The following is a 24,729-nucleotide window of genomic DNA, read 5'->3' on the forward strand; positions in this document are numbered from 1 at the left end:
CCAAAAATTAGTAAGTCCAATTTTAGTCTAACTCAACTTCTGCTTCATACAAATCGAACCATTCAATTTATGTTTTTTTTTTTTGCTCTATAAAAAAATTGGACAGTTCAATTTTTTTTCCCTTAATTTCAAAAAATAACATCGTCATAACGATGTATATCACTCCAAAAAACTTCAAAACCCAACATAATTCACCTGTGTAAATCATATAAAAAATGGCCGATTTTCACGTTGTGCAATATAATAATTAGCCACCGAAGTAGACTTTATGGGAAAAAACTTTGTAATCAAGATTGATATAAACCAAATCAGCTAACTGGTATTTATTTATCTATTTATGATCATAATACATGTACTGAAACGTATAACCCATACGCTTCCCTTTTGGGCATAGGGCTTCTTTTTCAAATAAAAAGTAGACAAGATTTGGTTGATTTAATTTGAATTAAACTTGGAACAATAAAATGAGAGATTTTTTCGCCAACCCGACGTAATAAAATTCGAACACTTGGTTAGTTATGAATTTTAATTGATTGCAATAATATGAAGAGTGAGTTTGTGATTAAAAAGCACACAAATTAAAATTAGTTTAATAAATTGTTAATTGACTCTTAGTAGAGATGACAATACCATCCGAATCCGCGGGTATCTATCCGCTCCTACTCGCTTGGGACGGGTAATTACCCGTCCCGCACTGGGGCAGATTTTTAACGGGACGGGAACATGGTCGAATTTAGGTAATACCTGCTCCTACCCGTCCCGCTATACATATAATATATATAATTTTAATATGTATAATATATGTAAAATAATTAGTAAATAATTAATAATATTGTATTATATTTAAATTTTTACTTTAATTTATGTTATAGATGTGATGATGGTTATATAAATTTTAAAATGTAATTTTATTTATTAAATTTTAATAATTATATGGGCAGATAGGATCGGAGCGGATATCCGCATAGACGGATTAGAGTTCAATGTTTTACTAAATAGAGCAGGTTCTACGCTAATTGTTGTACGACAAAATGAGATCGGATAGAACAAAAATCTACCCCTATCCGCTGCGTTGCCACCCCTAACTCTTAGTTGATATTTATTGCTTACCAAACAGTACTCAGTATAATAAATAGAATGTTCCCTCGAACTTTCTTTCCACGAAATTCCGACTACTAGGAAAGGACAGTTTTTCAAAGCTTTATCATACAAGGTGAAAGGAAAGAACCAAAATAAAAAGTAGACTCTTACATGTAAAACTAGGTACAAGATAGTTAGTAAGCTTTTGAAAATCGAACCCAGTAAAGTTAGAAATTTAAAAGTTTAATCAAATTTTAGTTAGAGTTGAACTTGATATATAAAATAATATATTTATCTATAAATTATATAATTTTTTAATATTTTATTATTTTAAATTAGTTAATTACTAAAAAACAGATTAGTTCGATTAATTAATTGATTGTTTGATTAATTTTTTTATTCTTTAACCAATTTATTACTGGTCAATTTTTATTCTAAATTTAACTGGTTTAATAACTAACTCTTAATTAATCCATTCAAATCAACGGCTTCAATTCGATTCTTGAAAAAATAGGTAGTACATAATAATAATAATAATAATAATAATAATAATAATAATAATAATAATAATAATAATAATAATAATAAGTAAGAAAAATACTACACAAGGCCGTGTTTTTATTTTTAATATTAGAAAAGGTGTGTTTTATTGTATCATGGAGATAAAATTAAGTGTATCATAAAATTGTGAACGAGAAATAAAAAAAATTGGAAGGTCAAATTTAAAAATAAAAAATCTGAGAATAAAATTTGTATTTATGATTTTTTATTTGTTTATAATTTTTTATTTTTTTTTAAAATCACAAATCTAAAAGTCAAATTTGTCTTTATAATTTTTTATTTGTTTAAAATTACAAATCTAAAAATCAAATTTGTATATTCATCAAATTTCATTAAGAAATCTGACCTCAAATTTCTTATTTTTATATTAAAAAAATACCCAATTTATTCACACCAATAAATAATGATAAAAACTGACAGTCAACTTTATGTGAAGTTTATAACTGAGAGCTGTTAGATGATTTGACTAATTTAACTAAATTTTCATATAACTACTATCAGCCATCAACTTCACGTGAAGTCGACTGAACCTGAGTTTTCACTGTAAATAGTACATCATATCTGTCCATTATAAAAAAAATTAGCCCACAAGGCAGAGGTAGAGAGGGAGGAAAAAGACACTCAGGAGAGAATGAGTGTCACCACTGGAAATGTTGTGTGTGTCACTGGTGCCTCCGGCTACATTGCTTCATGGATAGTCAACTTTCTCCTTCAACGTGGCTACACTGTCAGGGCAACAGTTCGTGATCCAAGTCAGTTTTTTTTTTCTTTAATAAACTAATTATTATTATTTATGTAACATTATTTATTTCTCACATGAATATAATAAAATGATTGATTTTTTGTTTTGGATGCAGGTGATCCAAAGAAGGTTGAGCACTTACTCAAACTCAATGGTGCAAAGGAGAGGTTGCACCTCTTCAAGGCAGATCTTCTAGAAGAAGGTTCTTTTGACTCTGCCATTGAGGGATGTGATGGTGTCTTTCACACAGCTTCGCCTGTTTTACTTCATGTTGTTAAAGATCCAGAGGTTCTCACCATTTTTCTAGCTTGCTTTGCCTTTAGTAAAGAGCAGCATGACTCTATTTGTCAACGCCATATTGATTATGAACATTCTCAAAATTTAAGGCCACTCATCTAAATCTATATTTGTTATTTTCATATATAAAGAGAATATATACATACTACTACTTTCCACTACCATTGCCTATTTTCTAAAGTTTTAAACTATCTAAACAAAAATTTTAAGAAAAGTTTCTCTTATAAACAATAAAAAAGTTGCTCAAGCAAGTACCTATTAAGTCGACATTTATTTTGTAAATTGTAGTAAAAAATTAGTAGGGGATTTTTTTTTATGTAATTGTCAAAATATATTTTATCAGAGATAGAAGTAATTAAGATATTTGGATATAAAAAATATCAAAAAAATTTTTTATATAGAATTCCAACAAATGTCCTACGTATGTTTGGATGAAAAAATTATATCATATAGTTTTTTTTTTAATAAGTAATAGTAAACAAAATTTAAAATAAATTATGTTCACAATATTATTTAAGTTAAAATGCTAATAATGTTAATAGTTTAAAATAATATAAGATAATTTTTTGTAGCATAATATATATATTGTTCATACCCTGGCCCAATAACAAAGGTCCAGCCCCAAATAAAAGGCCTAGTCCAAAGGATTAAGCCTAGTTAAGTACCGACCTTCACATAAGAAGTCGGTATCAACCACGACTTACTTTAAAGAAGTCGGGCATGAGATTAGCTGGCAGATAAACACTCATTCAAATGAGTAACCGCCCCTAAAATCTCTCTAACCGCTTCATAAAGCCATATCTTAACCTCCCTAAGATAATGGGACGGTTAACACCCTAAAGATACGGCACTACTCCAACGGTGGTTATTGGCTCACCACTATAAATACACTGACACCCCTCAGGTATCTCTAAGCCCAATACTCTCTAGACCTGTTTACACTCTTGCTGACTTAGGCATCGGAGTGTCTTTGCAGGTACCACCCCCCATTCACTCACGAGCACAAGTCGGACGGAGTCTCCCGAGTTGCATACTCGCACGGAAATCTCCTCCTTCACACATTTGGGCCAGCCAACGCCATCCATTCAGACAATCTTCGGTTACCCACCGTAACATTGGCGCCGTTGCTGGGGACCCGAGAGATCATCCATTGATGGCGGACAGATCCCACGAAGAAGGCCATGTGGAAACAGATTCCGAACAAGAGAATCTGGACACGGGTAATAACGACGTGGACCTAGCCCTACACCAGGAAGTTAACAATCAACATAGAGAGGGCACCTCCGGGGTAAAAAACCCGAAGGTAAATTCCTCGGACGGGCGCGAATCAGAGAAAGGCGGACCATCCCACGTGGCTGAACTAATGGGGTTAGTCCACAGCCGCCTGGAACAATTAGAACAAGAGCGGGAAAGGCAAAAGGAAACTGAAAAGTACCTCAAAGAGGAGATGGAACGGCGAAAAGAGTTAGAAAGAAAACTCTTAAAGCTAGAATCTTCCCTCAAGAGTCACAACTCCCGCGACGAGCAAGAAGAACAACTCTCGGGTGGGGAGGATCCTTTCAGCGAGGACATAATGAGGGCAAAAGTTCCGAGAAATTTCAAAAGCCCGGACATGGACCTCTACGATGGAACCACGGATCCCAAGCATCATCTGAGCAATTTCAAAAGTCGGATGTACCTAGCTGATGCCTCCGACGCGACGCGATGCAAAGCTTTCCCGACCACTTTGTCGAAAGCAGCGATGAAGTGGTTCGATAGCCTTCCCCCGAGATCGATCACCAGCTTTGAAGACCTCTCAAGGAAGTTTTTGATGAGGTTCTCAATTCAGAAAGACAAGGTAAAACATGCACCGAGCCTCCTGGGAATAAAACAGGAGGTCGGAGAGTCTTTGCGAGCCTACATGGAAAGGTTCAACAAAGCATGTTTGGAGATCCAAGATCTGCCCACAGAGGCAGTCATAATGGGGCTAGTCAATGGGCTCAGAGAAGGTCCCTTCTCACAGTCCATATCTAAAAGACACCCCGTTTCTCTAAGTGATGTACAAGAAAGAGCTGAAAAGTACATCAATATGGAGGAAAATGCCAAATTAAGGGACCTGAGTTGGCGACCTGGACCCCCTCCCTCAACTAAAGAGAAGGAAAGGGAAGCCAGGAAAAAGGAAGAACTCGGTCTCGAGAGGCCAAGAAAATATCACTCTTATACTCCCCTGAAAGTTTCTATAGTGGATGTATACAGAGAGGTCTGCAACACTGAAAGACTGCCACCCCCTAGACCCATTAAAAATAAAAAAGGGGGGAGCCGCAGCGATTACTGCGAGTACCATAAAATATATGGTCACTTCACAAACGACTACTACGACCTCAAGAATGTGATAGAAAAGCTGGCTAGAGAAGGTCGGCTTGATAGATATCTCATAGAGAGGTCGGACAGCCATGGAAAGAGAAAGCGAGAAGATATGGATAGAAGAGACCCACCGCCGCAGACTCCAGAGAGGCATATCCATATGATCTCAGGAGGATTTGCGGGAGGGGGGCTTACTAAATCCTCTCGCAAAAGACATCTTAAAAGAGTCTACCAAGTCGGGGAAGAGTCACCCGACTTGCCTACTATTTCGTTCACAAAAGAAGATGGGCAAGGAATAATCCCTGGGCACGACGATCCAGTGGTAATAACTATGATCCTAGCCAATGCCCATCTCCACAGAACCCTAGTAGACCAAGGAAGCTCGGCAGATATCCTTTTCAAGCCCGCTTTCGACAAGCTAGGGTTAGATGAGAAAGAGTTAAGAGCCTATCCCGACACCCTATATGGATTAGGGGACACGCCAATAAAACCACTCGGATTTTTGCCCCTTTATACTACTTTCGGAAAAGGGGAAAAATCAAAGACTCTGAGTATAGACTTCATAGTCATTGATGAGGGGTCAGCTTATAATGCCTTAATCGGCAGAACTACCCTTAATCGGCTCGGAGAAGTGGTATCCACTCCCCACCTCTGCATGAAATTCCCGACCCCAGCGGGAATAGCAACGGTGAGGGGAGATCAAAAATTGGCGAGAAAATGCTACAACGAAAGCCTAAATCTGAGAGGAAAGGGCAGAGAAGTTCACACAATAGAGCTCGGTGGCGCAAGGGCCAGAGAAGAGCTGCGACCACAACCGGGAGGAAAGACCGAGGAGATACAGATTGGTAAAGAGGAAGGAAAAAACACTTACATAGGAGCCAACCTAAGGGAAACTCTAAAACAAGGGCTGGCTGAGCTCCTAAGGGATAATTCCGACCTCTTCGCCTGGAAGGCCTCTGACATGCCTGGGATTGATTCCGAGCTCATGTCCCACAAACTCTCGGTCTATCCAGGGTCCCGACCTGTACAACAAAGAAGACGCAAGCTCGGCACGGAACGAGCCCTAATAGTAGAAGAGCAAGTACAGGCGCTCCTGGAAGCCGGCTTTATTAGAGAGGTCAAGTACCCAACATGGCTAGCCAATGTAGTGCTAGTCAAAAAACAGAATGGTAAATGGAGAATGTGCGTCGACTATACCGACTTAAATAAGGCATGTCCTAAGGACCCTTATCCCTTACCAAGTATTGATACCCTAGTGGACTCCAGCTCGGGGTACCAATACTTATCATTCATGGACGCCTACTCAGGATATAATCAAATCCCGATGTATGAGCCCGACCAGGAGAAAACATCATTCATCACGCCCAGAGCCAACTATTGCTACGTGGTCATGCCATTCGGATTAAAGAATGCAGGAGCCACATATCAAAGGTTGATGAATAAAGTGTTTTCCCCCCACCTGGGGAGCCTAATGGAAGTATACGTCGACGACATGCTAGTAAAAACCAAGGAAGAAGTCGACCTCTTATCCGACCTCTCACAAGTCTTTGACACCATAAGGTTGCATGGGATGAGACTAAATCCTGCAAAATGCGCCTTCGCGGTTGAAGCAGGAAAATTTCTAGGATTTATGCTAACACAAAGAGGGATTGAGGCCAATCCCGATAAATGTAGAGCCATCCTAGAAATGAAAAGTCCGACTTGTTTGAGAGAGGTCCAGCAGCTCAATGGCCGACTTGCAGCCCTCTCCAGATTTTTGGCAGGATCGGCACTAAAATCCCTTCCACTATTTTCCTTATTAAGAAAGGGATGCCCCTTCGAATGGACTCCGGAATGCGAGGAGGCGTTCCAAGAGTTCAAAAAGTTTTTAAGCCAACCTCCTATCCTAACCCGACCAGCACCAGGAAAAGACCTCGTTCTGTACTTATCCGTAGCAAACAAGGCTGTCTCGTCGGCCCTGATAAAAGAAGACGAGGTCGGACAACACCCAGTCTACTTCATCAGTAAGGTCTTACAAGGCCCTGAACTAAGGTACCACAAGCTAGAAAAGTTTGCTTACTCCTTAGTAATAGCCTCACGAAGGCTACGACCTTACTTTCAAGCTCACATAATAAGAGTCCGTACAAACCAACCCATGAAGCAAATCCTCCAAAAGACGGATGTTGCAGGGAGAATGGTTCAATGGGCAATAGAGCTCTCCGAGTTCGATCTGAGATATGAAACTCGGACAGCAATTAAAGCCCAATGCCTCGCCGACTTCGTGGCAGAATATGCAGGGGATCAAGAGGACAAACCGACTACATGGGAACTCTATGTAGACGGATCCTCCAACAAAACAGGGAGCGGCGCAGGCATAATATTAGTAGATGAAAGAGGAACCCAGATAGAGGTTTCCTTAAAATTTGAATTTCCGGCTTCAAATAATCAGGCAGAATATGAAGCCTTGATCGCCGGACTAAAGTTGGCAGAAGAAGTCGGTGCTACAAAAGTAATGATATACAGCGACTCACAGGTGGTGACCTCCCAAATAAGCGGAGAATATCAGGCAAAGGACCCTAACATGAAGAGGTACTTGGAAAAAACTTTGGAGCACCTCGAACGCTTTGTAGAAACCGAGATCAAACACATAACTCGGGATCTAAACAGCAGAGCGGATGCCCTATCCAAATTAGCAAGTACCAAACCAAGAGGGAACAACAGAAGCCTGATTCAAGAAACCCTCCAAGAGCCCTCGATAGCAAAAACAGAAGATAAGCAAGAGGTACTTGAGGTAGTCGGTTTAAACCTCGGATGGATGAACCCCTTAGTCGAATATATGAAATTCGACATCCTCCCTACAGAGGAGAAAGAAGCTAAAAAGATCCAAAGAGAAGCACAACATTACACCCTGGTGAGAAATATCCTCTACAGAAGGGGGATATCAACGCCATTATTAAAGTGCGTACCGACCTCAAGAACCGCCGAGGTATTGGAGGAAGTACATAGCGAGATCTGCGGAAATCATCTCGGAGCAAGATCACTAGCCAGAAAAGTAATCCGAGCTGGATTCTACTGGCCGACCTTGCACAAAGATGCCACAGAATTTGTGAAAAAGTGTCAATCGTGTCAGATGCATGCAAATTTCCACGTGGCTCCCCCAGAAGAGCTCATTAGTATCACTTCTCCATGACCTTTTGCAAAATGGGGAATGGATTTGTTAGGTCCTTTTTCCCAAGCGCCAGGACAAGTCAAATACTTGATCGTGGGAATAGATTACTTCACAAAGTGGATAGAAGCAGAACCATTAGCCACTATCACCGCTCAAAGAAGTCGCAAGTTCCTCTACAAAAATATCATCACAAGATATGGGATACCTTATTCCATTACTACGGATAATGGAACCCAATTCACCGATGCTACCTTTAGAAGCTTAGTGGCCAGTATGAAAATCAAACATCAGTTCACCTCGGTAGAACACCCACAAGCCAATGGGCAAGCCGAGGCAGCCAACAAAGTCATACTGGCAGGACTAAAGAAGAGACTACAGGAAGCAAAGGGAGCTTGGGCTGAAGAGCTCCCTCAGGTGTTATGGGCTTATAGGACAACCCCTCAATCTGCCCCAGGAGAAACACCTTTCCGACTAGTCTATGGTGTAGAAGCCATGATTCCAATAGAAATCAATGAGCAAAGCCCAAGGGTAATTCTCCATGACGAGGTCGGAAATGTACGGAGACACAAAGAGGAGCTCGACTTGCTCCCCGAAGTCCGAGAAGATGCCCAGATAAGAGAAGCAGCGTTGAAGCAAAGGATGACTACAAGGTACAACAAAAAAGTCATTCGAAGAACATTTGCTCCAGATGATTTGGTCTTAATCAGAAACGACATTGGAGTCAACAAATCAGGAGAAGGAAAGCTCGCCGCAAATTGGAAGGGACCATACAAAATCAAGGAAGTGTTAGGGAAAGGTTATTATAAAGTAACCGACCTGGACAGCACTGAGCTACCAAGGTCGTGGCATGCTTGTAATATGAAAAGGTACTACAGTTAGAAGCGAACTCTACTCCCTGATGTACTCTTTTCCCAACTTCATGATTTTTTCCCAAAAGGGTTTTTTCTGGAGAATGGTTTTTAACGAGGCATCATAGTAGAGGCTAAGGGAAATAGGCTATCAAGACCCTTAGTAGCAAGAAGGTACCCCCCAAATTAATAAAGATCTTTTTCATTTATCTCTTATAATTTCTTTCTTTATTTTTCTAAGTCTTTTCTACGAAACGCGCCGACTTAAGCTCGACAAAACGTGAAAATCCCATGAACCGACCTAGATGGTCGTCAGGATAAAACGACGAGGTACAAGTCGGCGTAAAGAGGTTGTATGAGTTGATCGTAAAAAACTCGGGAACAAACCGACTCCTAAGTCGAAATGAGAACCCGAGTAAAACAAACTCGGAAATATTCCGAGTAGATGAAAAACGCATCACAAAAATAACCTAAGTCATAAAAACTCACTAAAGCAAAGTTGAGTATAAAGGATAACAAAAAGAGATTGGAAAACCTAGGTTTAAAGGCTGCGTAAAAGCCCTTAAACGAAAAGGCTCGAAAAAACAAGACAAGCCAATAAAAAGGTTTTCAGAGAAAGATCAAGAGGGTTTTGAAAAGCATACACGCATAAGGTAACTTAAACCCTTATCCAAAAAATGGTATTTACTTTGTTAATCTAAACCCTTATTCAAAAAGGGCACTTGCTGAAATATTTTGTTTACGGCCTTAAAAGGCCAAAAGAAATCGTTCAAACGCCACCAATAAGAAATAAATAAAGTTTAAAAACGGGGGCCCACAAGCCGGACCCCATATAGCCACAAATCATTTTTTAGCAGGCAAACCACCACCAGAATCAGGAGGAGCACCGCCAGGACCAGGAAGAGAAGCACCCACAGGAGAAGAAGAGGAAGTCGGAGGAATAACCGAAGTACTCGGAGCATCTTTGGAGCGAGGAGGAGACTCGATGATCCTCTGCCCCCGAGTCTTCAACTCTGATTCAGAAACAATTACGGGGACAGGAGGATCTACAATGGCACCGTCGATGACAACCTTGTCAGGATGTAAAGGAGAAAGATCCAAGTCAGGAGCAATAACTCTGACCTGCTCCAGGAAAATCCTCCAAGACTCCTCGGCGCCATCGGCAATGGAGTCCTCTAACTCCTCATATGCTTTCCGAGAATTCAACAGGTCAGTTTTTACAGACACAAGATCCTTGAATAAGCTTTGATAGCTGGCCTGTGCCGTTTTCCTCAATTCCATCTCCATGTTGCATTGGGCCTGCAAAGCCTTCCCTATCTCCCGGAGGGTATCTCTCTCCTCCTTTAGCTTGGCAATTTCCTTCCTCAACTCTCCCTCATGCTCTTGATATGCACGAAGCCTCCCTTCCAACTCCTCGACCCTCGAGGTCGCCCCTAAAGAGCTGAAAGGAGCCCTATCAAAGATATCCAAGAGCTTGCCGCAGACCCCCGCCGCTTTGAGGCTCTCCTCGATCATAGTGGTAAGGTGGCCCTGAACAGACATATCATCCATGCCTATACGAGCATAAGGATAGATATTCTTTCAGACGAATGCAAGAGCGTCCGCCTTAACCTCCCCAGAAGAGCCAGACTCTAAGATCTTGCGCTTCTTGGGATCAGGAGAAGGTCGGACGACGGAGGGCGGCTGAGGGGGAGCTGAAGAAGAAATCACCATAGGATTGGAAAGAGTTCCAACATTCCGAGGAGGAGGAGGAGGAGAGATAACCCTGGCACCACCAGACCGAGCGCGAGACTTAGCTTTAGCCTCTTGGACCCTCTGAAAAGATTCTTGAGTATTTGTCTTTGCCATTTCTGAAAAAAGAAAACAATAGCTAAAGAATCAAACAAGTCGGAATGTTGAGTTAACAAGTCGAAAATTTAGCATACTAGAAAAGAATACCTAGCTGTGATTGGACAAAGGTCGGAGACCCTTGGAGAAATTTTTTAGTATCCAAATATGGGGCCCTCCCCCACACTTCTCGGAGGAACCCCACGACGGCAGCCTCTACTTCATCCAGGTCATCCAAACCATATTTCTCGCAAGGGGAGGCCTCCAGCCAGTATAAAGGAAAGCGAGGAAAAGAATTATCATCCAGAAAAAAGGGGTGATGACCCTCTACAGCTTGCACTTTGAAAAAGAAATTTTTAAAGTCATGAAAAGATTCATCAAAAAGGGTAAAAATCCTCCGACCTTGTATGACTCGGAAGGAAACCCATTGTTGTTTATTATTCAGCCCACTAAAAGGTTTGGTCATATGAAAAAGATGGAAAAAGATTTTCAGAGTAGTCGGGAAATCCAGAGCATGGCTAATAAATTGGTAAATTTTCAAGAAACCCCAGGAGTTGGGATGAAGCTGGGTAGGGGCAACCCGACAATGCTGCAAAACAGACATCTCAAAATCTGAAAAGGGCAGAAAGACGCCCAGACGGGTGATCATGCACTCATACATAAAGAAGAAATGGGGAGTCGTTTCGTTGGCTCTCCCATGACAAACTCGGTCCTCTAAACCGGGAACAAGCAACTCGTATTTAGGCTCATCCTCATCCGAAGTACAGAGCCGATGGTGGGTGCGAAGGTGAGTAATAAACTCCGCATCAACCAACGGCTCCTCCCCCAGAACAGTAACGTCAACCCAATCTACGGAGGCCATTTTTCTTTCTCTAAGGAAAATGAAGGAAACCTACAAAGGGAAAAAAAAAGAAAAGGAAAAATCAAAAAAGGTCTCTAGAGAGGAGAAAAGGAACCGAACAAAAATCTACAAACCTATTCCTCTACAAAGTAAAGTCATGCGAAAAGTGCAAAGAAGAAGAAGAAACTAACCTTTTTCTGGAAATGAAGATAGGAAGAAGCAGAAGTCTCCGGAGCACGAGAATATAGTACGTGTAAATACAGCACGAACAAAGAAAGAAGAAGTTTGAAAGTTTGCAGAAACGGAAAAAGGAAAGAGAGGGAAAGTACTTATAAACATGCTAAGGGGCATAATGGTAAAAACGAAGCAGTCATTAATGAGAATGCACCGTTACCAAAGCCATCAATCCCTAAGTGCATCCCTAACAGACACGACGCTTGAATAGACGTAACTGTCAGAAAACAAAAGGTCGCGAAAATCACGTCGGTTTAAAAACCCGTGTTTCCTCCAAGAAAGTCGGCTACGAACCCGAGCTAAATACTTGAACCCAAGCCCTAAAGAGACCTTGGGCTCAAGTAGGGGCACTGTTCATACCCTGGCCCAATAACAAAGGTCCAGGCCCAAATAAAAGGCCTAGTCCAAAGGATTAAGCCTAGTTAAGTACCGACCTTCACATAAGAAGTCGGTATCAACCACGACTTACTTTAAAGAAGTCGGGCATGAGATTAGCTGGCAGATAAACACTCATTCAAATGAGTAACCGCCCCTAAAATCTCTCTAACCGCTTCATAAAGCCATATCTTAACCTCCCTAAGATAATGGGACGGTTAACACCCTAAAGATACGGCACTACTCCAACGGTGGTTATTGGCTCACCACTATAAATACACTGACACCCCTCAGGTATCTCTAAGCCCAATACTCTCTAGACCTGTTTACACTCTTGCTGACTTAGGCATCGGAGTGTCTTTGCAGGTACCACCCCCCATTTACTCACGAGCACAAGTCGGACGGAGTCTCCCGAGTTGCATACTCACACGGAAATCTCCTCCTTCACACATTTGGGCCAGCCAACGCCATCCATTCAGACAATCTCCGGTTACCCACCGTAACATATATATATATATATATATATATATATTTGAGAATATAAGATGAGTTAACGTCCATTTTTTTTTCTTAAAGTACCCTTAATTAAATTATAGGTCATACACAGGTCATCATTTCAACTACTTAATCTTTTATTATTTTTATACATGTTTAACGAATAAAAAAATTAATAAATATGTTAATATCTATTGATATACTAGTATATATAATACTAGTTTAATTTATTTATTTATTCAATAATAAAAGATTAACTTTGCTTATTTAAATTGTTGATAAATTTGTAAAAATATTAAGCATTAATTCTAATAACTGTTTACATGCATTCAATTCCGCTGGCAAATCATGTTAGCTGTTTTTTTTTTTCCTTTTAAAACCACAAACAAATGACTACTTTAAAAAAAAAACAACTATTTTCCAAAAACTTCAACAAAGGAGTCCAATCTATATAATAAAAAATTTTATATAAATTTTATGTAAAAATTCAGATGTAGTATTTTTTATGAGTTTAACAATTGAAAATTATTATACAATAATTTAATCAAATATATTAAATTATCTAACTATTTTTAACTATTAATTTGAGTCTCAAACAATATAATACAATTGAGTATTCATCTAAATGTTATCTTCACTATGAAATTAGACATTTTTAATAGGGTGATCACGAATCGAGTTGATTTAGATTTGCGATGAATTAGAATTGAACCAATTGAATTATAATTGGTTCTATTTGGTTTGGATTTATGCTTTTTTGCGTATGTATCCGAACCAAACCAAACCGATTAAAAACGGATTATTTCAATTCAAATAATTGGGTATTCGATGAAACAAAAATTCATGAAAAAATAAATTTTTTATCTTAAAAATTCTGTAAATACAATAAACATATAAAATCAATAGAAATAATACAAACATGTTAAACACCAAACACATTAAAAACTAAATATATTAAATTAAAATTCAAACATATTAAAAGGTATATATATTTTTAAAATTTTTTATTTAATTAATATATTATCGGATTTATTGATTGGTTCGGATTCTGCCCCTACCCAGACTAATTACTAGAGAGAGCAATTGATTTGATTTGATTTAGATTAAACCCGATTATCCGTTAATTTTAGAACCAATTTAATTGATTCGATTCGGATTCAACGGGATAATTGAATACACGATACCGTGATCACCCTAATTTTTAAGGAAGAGAATAAAATATATCATATATGTTACCAAAACCACACACATACTCTACCATGTCTCCGGATAGGAAACTGGTCCTACATAGAGTTACGAGTGCAGCGAAGTGGTCCTATAGAAATTAATGATATTTCTATATTTATCTAAACTATCTATTATTAATTTTGCAGCCCACAGATCTGTTTGTTGAGTTAATTCATTTATGGTTGCAGGCTGAATTGATTGATCCAGCAGTGAAGGGAACTGTGAATGTACTTGGAGCATGCGCAAAATCACCATCTGTGAAACGAGTTGTCTTAACATCTTCTATTTGCGCAGTTGCATTCTCTTCCAGGCCTAAAACTCCTGAAGTAGTAGTTGATGAGACCTGGTTCTCAGATCCTCAATTCTCCCACCAATTGAAGGTTTCATTTGTGTCTCTCTCTCTTTTATTTATTTTTCATTCTTAGATTTAAACACCAATTTAACCGAGCAAGCACATCCAAGTTAGGAATTGAATGACATTTTTTAATCTACACATTTGTTTCTATCCGTACATCTTTCTAATAGTAGAAGATAGAGGTATTATTTTGTCCGATTTAAGTTTGTTATTTTTACTAGTATAATTTTTGACCTGGGTTTAAGTCATATAAAATTATATAAATTAGGTGATTTCAGTTTAACTCGATAGGTTTTGATTAATTTAAGATCGAAGACCTATAAAATAAGTCCAGTAAAATATTAGAATTAAATTCATTCCAAATTAAACCCAATTTGGCCAGCTCATGTATCCAAGAGTAAAAAGCTAAGGTCCATTGAAAATTTTGAAAAGTTATTTTTTTTGAATTTTTTACTTATAAAAAGTAGTAGTATTAATATCTGGTAAAATTTTTAAAATCAAAGTATAGTTTTTTAAGAAGTTATTTAAGTGTTTATAGAGAAGTTAAAAAAAATAACTTTTCTCATAATATAAAATTTTTTATCACATTTTTTTAAAATAAATACTTTTAAAATTAAAAAATCAAATACAAAATAACCTATTTATAAATTACTTTTAATATAAATATTTATTATTTAAATTATTTTTTAAAAAAGAACTTAAATAAGTTGTTTACTCAAACTGGTCTAAGTGTCTAAGTGACTAAATTTGTTAAGAAAATGTGCTATTCATACTCAATTTTCTTTTGTACAATAAATTGGTTAGTTTTAATTTTTATTTTTTATAAAGGCGTTGTTTATACTTATCTATGTACATTGAATTGACACGGTTCCTATTCATATTCTCAGACATGGCAGTGGTATGCAATTTCAAAGACTTTGGCTGAGGAAGCTGCGTGGAAGTTTGCAGAGAAGAACGGCGTTGACATGGTTGTTATCAACCCAGTGCTGGTGGCAGGACCTCTCTTGCAACCAGAAGTTAATGCAAGTGTTGAGCCAATCCTCAATCTAATCAATGGTACATTTCATTCAAAATTTAAACACTAGAGTTTTTGGTTTGATACATTCCTTGTTACCAGGGAAAAACATGGAAGAATTCTTTAAGTTGGTTGATTTCAGGGAAAAAATTTCCAAATAGTTCTTTTGGATGGGTCAATGTAAAAGATGTTGCAGAGGCACACATTAAGGCATATGAGATTGCTTCAGCTAGTGGAAGATATTGTTTGTCTGAAAGAGTGGTTCACTACTCTGAACTTGCTAGGATTTTAAATTCTCTCTACCCAACGTTACAAATTACTACTGAGTAAGTTTAATTGTTTATTGAAATCCCTTTATTACAATCAATTTTTTTCAAAGGCTAAAGTATTATTTTATTTTCTAATAATTGGGTCAAATTTTAATTTACTTTTTAACATTTCAAACGAAAGCTTTAAACGGGTTTAATATTGTTCTACTATTAAATTTAAATAGATAGTTACTGGGTCATATAATAGATAACAACAACAACAACAACAACAACAACAACAACAACAACAAAGCCTTGTCCCACTAAGTGGGGTCGGCTACATGAATCAAACGACGCCATTGTGCTCTGTCATGTATCATGTCTACAGAGAGACCGTTTACATGTAGATCTCGTTTGACCACCTCATGGATGGTCTTCTTAGGTCTTCCTCTGCCTTTCGCCCTTTGTCCATCTTCCATCTCATCCACCCTCCTGACTGGATGTTCTATCGGTCTTCTTCTCACATGTCCAAACCACCTGAGACGCGATTCAACCATCTTTTCCACAATGGGTGCTACTCCAACTCTCTCCCTTATATCTTCATTCCTTATTTTATCCAATCGCGTATGACCACTCATCCATCTCAACATCTTCATCTCTGCCACACTCAGCTTATGTTCGTGCTCTCCTTTAGCCGCCCAACACTCCGTACCATACAGCATAGCCGGTCTTATAGCGGTGCGATAGAATTTACCTTTAAGTTTTAAAGGCATTTTTTTGTCGCATATAAAACCAGATGCACTCCGCCATTTTGACCAACCTGCTTGGATCCTATGATTTACATCATGTTCAATCTCTCCATTATCCTGTATGATGCACCCAAGATACTTAAAACTTTTAACTTTTCGTAAGGTGTTCTCTCCAATTTTCACCTCTATATTGGAGTTTTCCCTTCTCAAACTGAACTTACATTCCATATATTCCGTCTTGCTACGGCTTATGCACAGACCATACACTTCTAGAGCTTCTCTCCATAACTCCAACTTCTTATTTAGGTCTTCCCTTGACTCTCCCATAAGGACGATATCATCGGCAAAAAGCATGCACCATGGCACAGGCTCTTGGATGTGCTCTGTGAGTACTTCCAAGACTAATGTGAAAAGGTATGGACTTAAGGATGATCCCTGGTGTAATCCTATACCAATAGGGAATTCCTCTGTCACACCACCTTGAGTCTTCACACTAGTTGTGGCCCCATCATACATGTCTTTAATTGCCCGAATATATGCGATCCTTACTCTCCTCTTTTCTAAAACCTTCCATAAGACCTCCCTTGGTACCCTATCATACGCTTTTTCCAAATCAATAAACACCATGTGTAGATCCCTTTTATTACTACGATACCTCTCCATCATCCTTCTTAATAGGTATATCGCTTCAGTGGTAGATCTGCCTGGCATAAATCCAAATTGGTTCTCTGTTACTTGTGTCTCTTTTCTCAACCTCCGTTCTATCATCCTTTCCCATAACTTCATAGTATGACTCATAAGCTTAATCCCTCTATAATTTCCGCAACTTTGTATATCCCCCTTATTCTTGTAGATAGGTACCAAGGTGCTCTTTCTCCACTCATCAGGCATCTTCTTTGACCTTAAAATCTCATTAAAAAGCTTGGTTAACCAGTTGATGTCTTTTCCTCCAAGACCCTTCCAAACCTCAATCGGGATATTATCAGGTCCTACTGCCCTGCCATTTTTCATCTGCTTTAGAGCCTCTTTTACCTCGAAGTCTCGAATCCTTCGATAGTAGTCAAAGTTTTGATCTTCTTCCCTTGTGCATAATCGACCAAGGCTCGGAAGAGTCTTCTGTCCCTCATTAAATAACTCGTAGAAGTAGCTCTTCCACCTTTCATTAATCTTCTCCTCTTGAGCCAACACCTCTCCATCCTTATCCTTTATGCACTTAACCTGATCCAAATCTCTCGTTCTTCTTTTCCGGCTCTTTGCAATTCTATATATACATTTTTCTCTTTCTTTCGTGTCCAAAGACTGGTAGAGACCCTCATATGCTCTTGTTCTTGCTTCACTTATAGCCACTTTTGTCTCTTTCTTAGCCGCCTTATATTTTTCCCAGTTATCTGCATTGCGGCATAAAGACCACTCTTTAAAGCATTCTCTTTTTATCTTTATCTTTTCTTGTATACTCGCATTCCACCACCAGGACTCCTTGTCTCTTGGTCCTATTCCTTTAGATTCACCAAAACTTTCTTTTGTTGTTCTTCTAATAACTTCTGCCATCTCCCTCCACATCTCTTCCGCGCTTCCATTCCCATCCCACCTTGCCTCTTCTCCTACCCGTCTTAGGAAGCTTCTTTGTTCCTCACCTTTCATCCGCCACCACCTCGTCCTTGGGTTCTTCGTATGATGTCTTTTCCTCAACTTTTTCTCAACGCGAAAATCCATGACGAGCACCCTATGTTGTGTTGTCAAACTCTCTCCCGGGATAATTTTACAGTTAATGCAAAATTTCCGGTCGACTCTCCTCAACAAGAAGAAGTCGATTTGAGAGCTTGTCATGCCACTCTTATAGGTTATAAGATGTTCATCTCTCTTTTTAAAACATGTATTTGCGATGAGAAGATCAAAAGTTGAGGAAAAGTCCAAAATAGTTTTACCCTCGGCATTGATCACCCCGAAACCATGGCCTCCGTGAATACTCCCATATCCAGTCACTTCTCTCCCAACATGGCCATTTAAATCTCCTCCTAAGAAAATCTTATCTCCCAAAGATATGCCTTGAACCAAACTCTCTAGATCCTCCCAAAACCTTATCTTGTGTTGTTCGTCCGAACCCACTTGCGGTGCATAGGCGCTAATCACATGAAAAGCACCTCCCTCCACCACAAGTTTGATAGAGATGATCCGATCTCCCACCCTCTTGACATCAACTACGTCCTTCTTCCACTGCTTATCCACAATTATTCCAACTCCATTCCTATTCTTCACCTTTCCTGTATACCAAAGTTTGAAACCAGAAGAATCCAACTCCCTAGCCTTTGCACCAACCCATTTCGTTTCTTGTAGGCACATAATGTTAATCTTCCTCCTTGTCATGGTATCCACCACCTCCATGGACTTTCCTGTTAGAGTGCCTATGTTCCATGTCCCAAATCTCAACCTTTTGTCGCTTCGACCTTTACCTTTTCCTTTGTGAACTAGCTTATTTACCCTCGTCCGTTCACGAAAACGCGAGAACCCTTGCTCATTTAACACTACATCCGGGCACCGATGCAGCGGCTCTTGCTTTGACACCGTACTCGAGCCATACGGCGCGTTACTTCCGGGTAACGACCTAGCTTTAGCGCAATAATGTTTTTGATTCATGTCATGAGGGGTTCAGCTATATTTTTACGTTGGTTGCCGAAGACCTAACACAACCCTCCTCCTTTATCCGGGCTTGGGACCGGCTATGTACCGCAAGTGTAACATAGGCGGAGTTGGGTCATATAATAGATAAATATAACTAAAACTTTTTTATAACACTTTTTTTCTCAATCTCCTTGTAAAAAAGCCTCGAAATACTATCAATCAATCATTAACACTCCATAATCAAAAGAAAAACTTTACATTAGTAATTAGTAGTGGCTAGATTTTATTTATGTACTAAAATAAAATATTATTAACTTTTAAATATGTTAATTGTTCGTGTCAAATTTAAAAGTAGAACAACATTAATTCCATTTAAAACTTCTTATGACTGAAATAAGATGGTTAAAACTTTTTAGAACTAAAATAGGATGTTTAAAACGTTAAGTATTGAATTAGAATTTAACCCAAATATTAAGAACCAAAATAATACTTTATCTTTTTTCTAATTTATTTCACTTTGAATTTTTTTTTTTAATCAATAGGTGCGAGGATGATGGGCACTATGTGCCAACATATCAGATTTCTAAAGAGAAGGCAAAGAGTTTGGGAATTGAATTCCAACCCTTGGAAGTAAGCCTCAAAGAAACTGTTGAAAGCTTTAAAGAGAAGAACATTGTCAATTTCTAATCCATGGCTTTGTAATAAGGTCAACCATGTCCGGTTGGTGACCATATATCATTAGAAACTCCATGAATGAGAAGGAATAAGTACCTTATGAGTGTTAAACCATATCAAGTGAATCTTTGGAAAGGGACCAAATTATATTAATTTAAACTTGCATTATCAATAACAATCCGTTTAAAGCTAGGGTAAGGCACCATAACTCAAATTAGGTGAAACTAATTTTCAAAAACTTGTTCACATAAAACTTTCACTATAGTTTCATTCTGTAATTATGAAGGACACAAAAAACTTAGGGTAACTCCATGGCCCCATGCATTACAAAATTTGCATCTAGGACCATAATCAGCAAATAAGAAGATTACATTCACATGAACCCCAGAAAACTACTCAAAATTGCTTTGTTTTTATCTCAATCTGTAATAGCAAAACAAAGCTTAGCCTCATCCCAAGGTCCATTGATCTCAAACTTGTACTCCTGGATCCGTATAAGCCAATAAGGGCAGACCACATTGACAAAAACCAGCAAACTAAGCAACAACACGAAAAGTAAGCAATGCAGCATGTACACGAATCTTAATGTCACAACCATCAAACTGATCGAAAAACACAGGTGTAAACGGAACGAATATTTCTTAATGCAGTAAGTAACCAGGGGACCAAATAGGAAAACTTGCAAGGAGAATAGCATGATGGCAAAAACATGTAGTCTCGACGGAAGGCGAGAAGCAATGAATACAGAGGCAACTACAGAAGCATTTACAGAGATGCAACTGGTCAATGCAGGATTTTTGAGAGCTCCCGGTGCATTGACAGTTGATTCCGAATAGTCATGCAGGAAAAGGTGAATCACGAGAAGCGATACAGTTAACGCCCAAATGGAATCAGAACTGATCGATCTTGTAAGGGTTTGGTAGATGGGTGCCAAAACATATAATCCCATTATGAAAAACGAGATATTGAGGAAATAATGATGAACAAGGATGCTAAGGGAAATCTTTTCCTGAGTGAAAAGGAGAATCAAGAAACCCAAAACTAGAAGACTAACATCTATGCACAGAAGACGACTCTCATCAATGGTTGATTCTAGTGTGTAGGTCCATACTAAGACAACAAGAGCTACAATGCATAAGTATTCAGAAATGGAAACAGAGTCTAACATCACCTTTAGCATGTCCCTTCTTACAACATTGGCATTCATGACCATTCCTTCAAGGAAAGATTCATCGGTATGATTGTCATCAAAACCAGGTTGCATACCGCCATATGCTACTTTCCTCCATCTAGGACGAACCTGCGGAGAATCACTAGCCAAGTGATGATCCATCACAAGAAGCTACCCAATTTTCTTCAAATGTTGCCTCAAGTCTCTAATCTATCATATGAAAACACTTCTCCAACTTCTATTATGTGCTTAAATCTTGCTCCCCAGACATGATGCCACTTTGGGGCTTATACAATCAGTAAGGTAAGACAATCATAGTTTATTCACACACTCTCTTGTGTTTTCAAGCTTGCAGATTTACATGTCAAAACCCTGAAGATAAAAAGTTGAAGAATTCACATAAATGCAAAGAAATAAATTCACATTTGCAACTAAAGGAACATATGATTGAAGACGTAACAGAAAAATAAATACAAAGACAAGGAATTAAGAATATGATTATGCTACACAACATAAAACAGCTATTGAGACACAAAATCAATTAACAAAAATTTAACATTTAGATAGATAAATGAATAAAGGATTAAATGCAGCGAAGTTGTTAAGTTTTTTTTAAAGCCCAAACCTGATAAAAGGTTAGCCAGAAATAAGTAGCCACTATCAATACTTCAAGTTCAAAGAGACAGTAATTTTTATTCCTCATGTGATGTGTGTGCGCTACACAAATCAAGTTCCGAACGACTTAGCAAATCCATAATGCTCCTGTCACTATTTATGCAAGAGTGATTCTAATTCTATTTTGTTATAACTTGATTATACAGAATTACAGATTAAGCCACAGAAAAATGAATACAGAGAAAATTCCAGATATATTAATCAGCAGAATACAGAAGACCAATGACAGTTATGTAGTTACCTAAGTGAGAAGAAAAGTATAACAAAGTAGAGAAGAGGGCTATGCATAACTTGTAGATCAAAACTAATTTACTTTATTTCAGTGCTAATTTTAAAATTTTCACTGAAATTGATTCGAAACATTTACTCTTAACTAAAATGAATAAAAATAAAAGACATATCGCAGCAAGCAATAGAAAAAGAAAAAAGGCAATTACAGAGCTACGCATTTCTCCAACTTTTTCAGGCCATATCCATTCACAAATTCCAAAGCATATGCTATGCTAATCCACAAGAACAACCAAACAAACAAACATGCCCACAAAACTGGAAATGGATCTTCTCCATTTTTTTTAACACTTGAGAGAATAAAGTGTGATTTCTCACCTTTAATTTTATAAGTGGAACCAAAAACAAATAGGAGAGAGAAAGCAATGAAGAATGAGATTAAACACTGGACACCATCCAATTTTTTTTTTCATTGGAGAGGATTCACTCCCCACAAAACCCTAAGAACCCAAATTCCAAGGCAACAGAAGAGAGGAAAAGAGGAATACCAGAGGGAGAGACGAGAAAAGAGGGAATGAAATGCGTTAATTCAATTGGCAACCATCACTCGGGCGTCACCACCGTTGAGTTGGCAAAGATCACTTTCAGCTTGCTAGCTGCTGCAAATGAACACTACTCATTACCATTTTCTTCTTTCCTTTTTTTTCCCCTTTTTTTCATTTTGTTTTGCTTTTTTTTACCAAACAACGGATTGTGCCATACCCTTTAGAAAATAAGTCCATCCATGTTTTTTGTGTGTTTAAACATGAAAAGAAATTCGACCAAAAAAAAAACATGCAAAGAAATAAAGTAAACTAAATCCTATATCCAAGGATATGAATAACATGATTAGAGCAAGGTTCTGAGAACCGGACCGGTCATCGAACCGCTTTAGTTACTGGTTCATTGTTTACTGGTCTAACCGGTCTAACTGTGGTTCAACAAAAAAAAAACCGTTTTAGAATTAAATAATAAATAAATTACAAATAAGCACCCTATTACAACAGGCACAAGCACAACTCGCTTTTTACTTCTTCATAAAACATTAATGTGAACCATGAAGAAATATGACTAACATGTAAGCTCATTCGAGGGTAGAAATATATCTTGGATTGAGCTTTGTGTCTCCACCTGAACTCATTCCACATGGATCTTAAGTTTGTTTCCTTATCCTTGCAAAATGGTAAAGATTTCAACAAAGGGCACCTGTAGAGAGGACCATCTCAATGTCATGTCTATGGTTACAAATCTGAGTCTTGGCAAGTTAGCTAGCAGCAGCACATCCAGTTTTGGAAGAACATAACCGATCTCTGTGACTGGAATAAGTTCTTCTAATCTAAAGCAACTGTGAATTTTCAGTTTCTGGAGCTCTGAGAGATATTGAATAGCCCCATTGCAAAAAAATGGTTCTTAAAAAGGGGCAATTTTTCAATGTCAAAACCTTTAATTTGGAAAGGAATCTAGGATTCAGAGGACCTCGAAACACACAATTCAGTTCAAGCACTTTGTTTAACAGCAACAAAAATTAAAAAAACAGCAACAAATAATTACCCTAAACCCTGAAATCAATAAATCTATCAACAAAAATTCAAAAATAGCAGACTTAGAAATTAAAAATCAGCAGCAGCAGCATAGCAAAGCCATTTTTATCAATAATTTCAACAACACAACTTATCAATGATTATTCAGAAATCAGAAATTCAGAACAGAGCATAAATGATGCATTTCAGTGTCACGTTACATGTTTTTTGTGCATAAAATTTGATTGTGACCATCTTAGAGTCAGAATTATTGTTCACATTACAAGACACTATTATATTATTCTGGTTTGAAGCTTTGTTGTTGTCAGCTACCCCACATTCTACAAACAGATGCAATTGCAAGATACTATGGACTAGAGAAAGGGCAAGTAGTTAACTTACAGAATAAAAAATAAAGAACACACAAAACAGCAACACAGCAGAACCATTAAAAATCACAACACACAAAAACAGCAACACAGCAGAAGCAGAACCAGAGCTCATTAGTAATCAAATAATCATTCAATAAAAAATTAAAACACAAAACATTCAAATAATCAGTAATCAAATAATCATTGAACATGGCATAAATAAAGAAGGCAGAAGAAGTTAGCTGTGAACTGACCTTCGAAGTCTCGGGTTTTTTTCTTGGTTGAGCTTCTGCTCTCTAAACTCGAAGGAAGGAAATCGGAACGGAGAAGTGTTTTTCTTCTGAGCAGTCTGAGCAGAGGGGCAGAAGCGCGACGGAGACAGAGGCCAGGCGACGAACACGACATAGAAGACGGTGGTTGGAAGAAGAAAAATAAAAAATGGAACAAAAATTGAAGAAGAAGACCAAACATTCAGTGAAGATGAAGAAGAGAAGCCACTAACCTGGGTCCGTGCCGAGAAGCCAGCGAAGATGAAGAGCCGAAGAGAACCTGCCGAGTTTCTGGGTTCTGGACACGGGGAAGAGGAAAAAGCGGCGGTGCTGAGGAGCTGGGACGGCGGCGGCGCTGAGGACCTGGGTTAGGCGGCGACGATGGAGGGCTAGGCGGAGGGCTACACGGTTAGGGTTTCTTTCATTCAGAGTTCTCCAGAACATGGATGAATGAATGAATGATTGGAGGAAGGAGGAGGAGGAAGGGGGGGGGGGGTCAGGAGCACTGGATCCTTTTTTTTTTAAATTACAATTTTAAAACGGCGCCGTTTTATCTGAACCGGCCGGTCACCGGTCTGGCCTAACCGAGCGGTTCTCAGCCGATTTGACGGTTTTTTAACGATTTTTCTTCTAACGGTTTTAGGGTGAAGATCGGACCATTTGTATTGTCGGTTCTCGGTTGAACCGGTTCGACCGGCCAGTTCGGTCCGATTTTCAGAACATTGGATTAGAGTTACTTTTGGTATCATATCTGGCCATCCAATCCGCAGTACTTCT

At 38.5% G+C, this 24,729-nt stretch overlaps 2 protein-coding genes across 13 annotated transcripts; one reads left to right on the forward strand and one right to left on the reverse strand.

Annotated features, from left to right (window-relative positions):
- Positions 1–2,229: 2,229 nt before the first annotated feature.
- LOC112789275 (cinnamoyl-CoA reductase CAD2) lies at positions 2,230–19,871 on the forward strand. 3 transcript variants are annotated; one of them, XM_025831108.3, is made up of 6 exons: positions 2,230–2,393; positions 2,499–2,671; positions 14,207–14,398; positions 15,261–15,429; positions 15,531–15,714; positions 19,547–19,871. In XM_025831108.3, the coding sequence occupies exons 1-6, from the start codon at positions 2,273–2,275 to the stop codon at positions 19,689–19,691; spliced, it is 984 nt and encodes a 327-aa protein (XP_025686893.1). In that variant the 5' UTR covers positions 2,230–2,272; the 3' UTR covers positions 19,692–19,871. The 3 variants fall into 3 exon arrangements, with proteins under 3 accessions (XP_025686893.1, XP_072088407.1, XP_072088406.1); XM_072232306.1 differs by having other exon boundaries at positions 2,246–2,393; positions 14,207–14,407; positions 15,270–15,429; XM_072232305.1 differs by having other exon boundaries at positions 2,246–2,393; positions 15,261–15,395; positions 15,491–15,714.
- A 36-nt stretch (positions 19,872–19,907) lies between these two features.
- On the reverse strand, positions 19,908–24,465 carry LOC112789276 (phosphatidylinositol N-acetylglucosaminyltransferase subunit C). Of its 10 annotated transcripts, XM_072232309.1 has the most exons (6): positions 24,186–24,465; positions 23,938–24,032; positions 22,869–22,998; positions 22,668–22,723; positions 22,302–22,412; positions 19,908–21,222 (listed from the first exon to the last, which is right to left on the reverse strand). In XM_072232309.1, exon 6 carries the CDS (start codon positions 21,010–21,012, stop codon positions 20,098–20,100), a length of 915 nt encoding a protein of 304 aa, XP_072088410.1. In that variant the 5' UTR covers positions 21,013–21,222; positions 22,302–22,412; positions 22,668–22,723; positions 22,869–22,998; positions 23,938–24,032; positions 24,186–24,465; the 3' UTR covers positions 19,908–20,097. The 10 variants fall into 10 exon arrangements, with proteins under 10 accessions (XP_072088410.1, XP_072088411.1, XP_072088409.1 ...); XM_072232310.1 differs by lacking the exon at positions 22,668–22,723 and having other exon boundaries at positions 22,302–22,409; XM_072232308.1 differs by lacking the exon at positions 22,668–22,723.
- Between the last annotated feature and the right edge of the window lie 264 nt (positions 24,466–24,729).

Source organism: Arachis hypogaea, chromosome 3, assembly GCF_003086295.3.
Source record: "Arachis hypogaea cultivar Tifrunner chromosome 3, arahy.Tifrunner.gnm2.J5K5, whole genome shotgun sequence".
Taxonomy (NCBI): Eukaryota; Viridiplantae; Streptophyta; class Magnoliopsida; order Fabales; family Fabaceae; genus Arachis; species Arachis hypogaea.

Coding starts and splice junctions, on each gene's coding strand:
- LOC112789276 (XM_025831117.3), bottom strand. CDS start 21,012: ATGGATCATCACTTGGCTAGTGATTCTCCGCAGGTTCGTCCTAGATGG.
- LOC112789275 (XM_072232305.1), top strand. CDS start 2,273: ATGAGTGTCACCACTGGAAATGTTGTGTGTGTCACTGGTGCCTCCGGC. Junction 2,394..2,498: donor GGCAACAGTTCGTGATCCAA/GTCAGTTTTTTT, acceptor TTTTGGATGCAG/GTGATCCAAAGAAGGTTGAG. Junction 15,396..15,490: donor TCTTGCAACCAGAAGTTAAT/GCAAGTGTTGAG, acceptor CCTTGTTACCAG/GGAAAAACATGGAAGAATTC.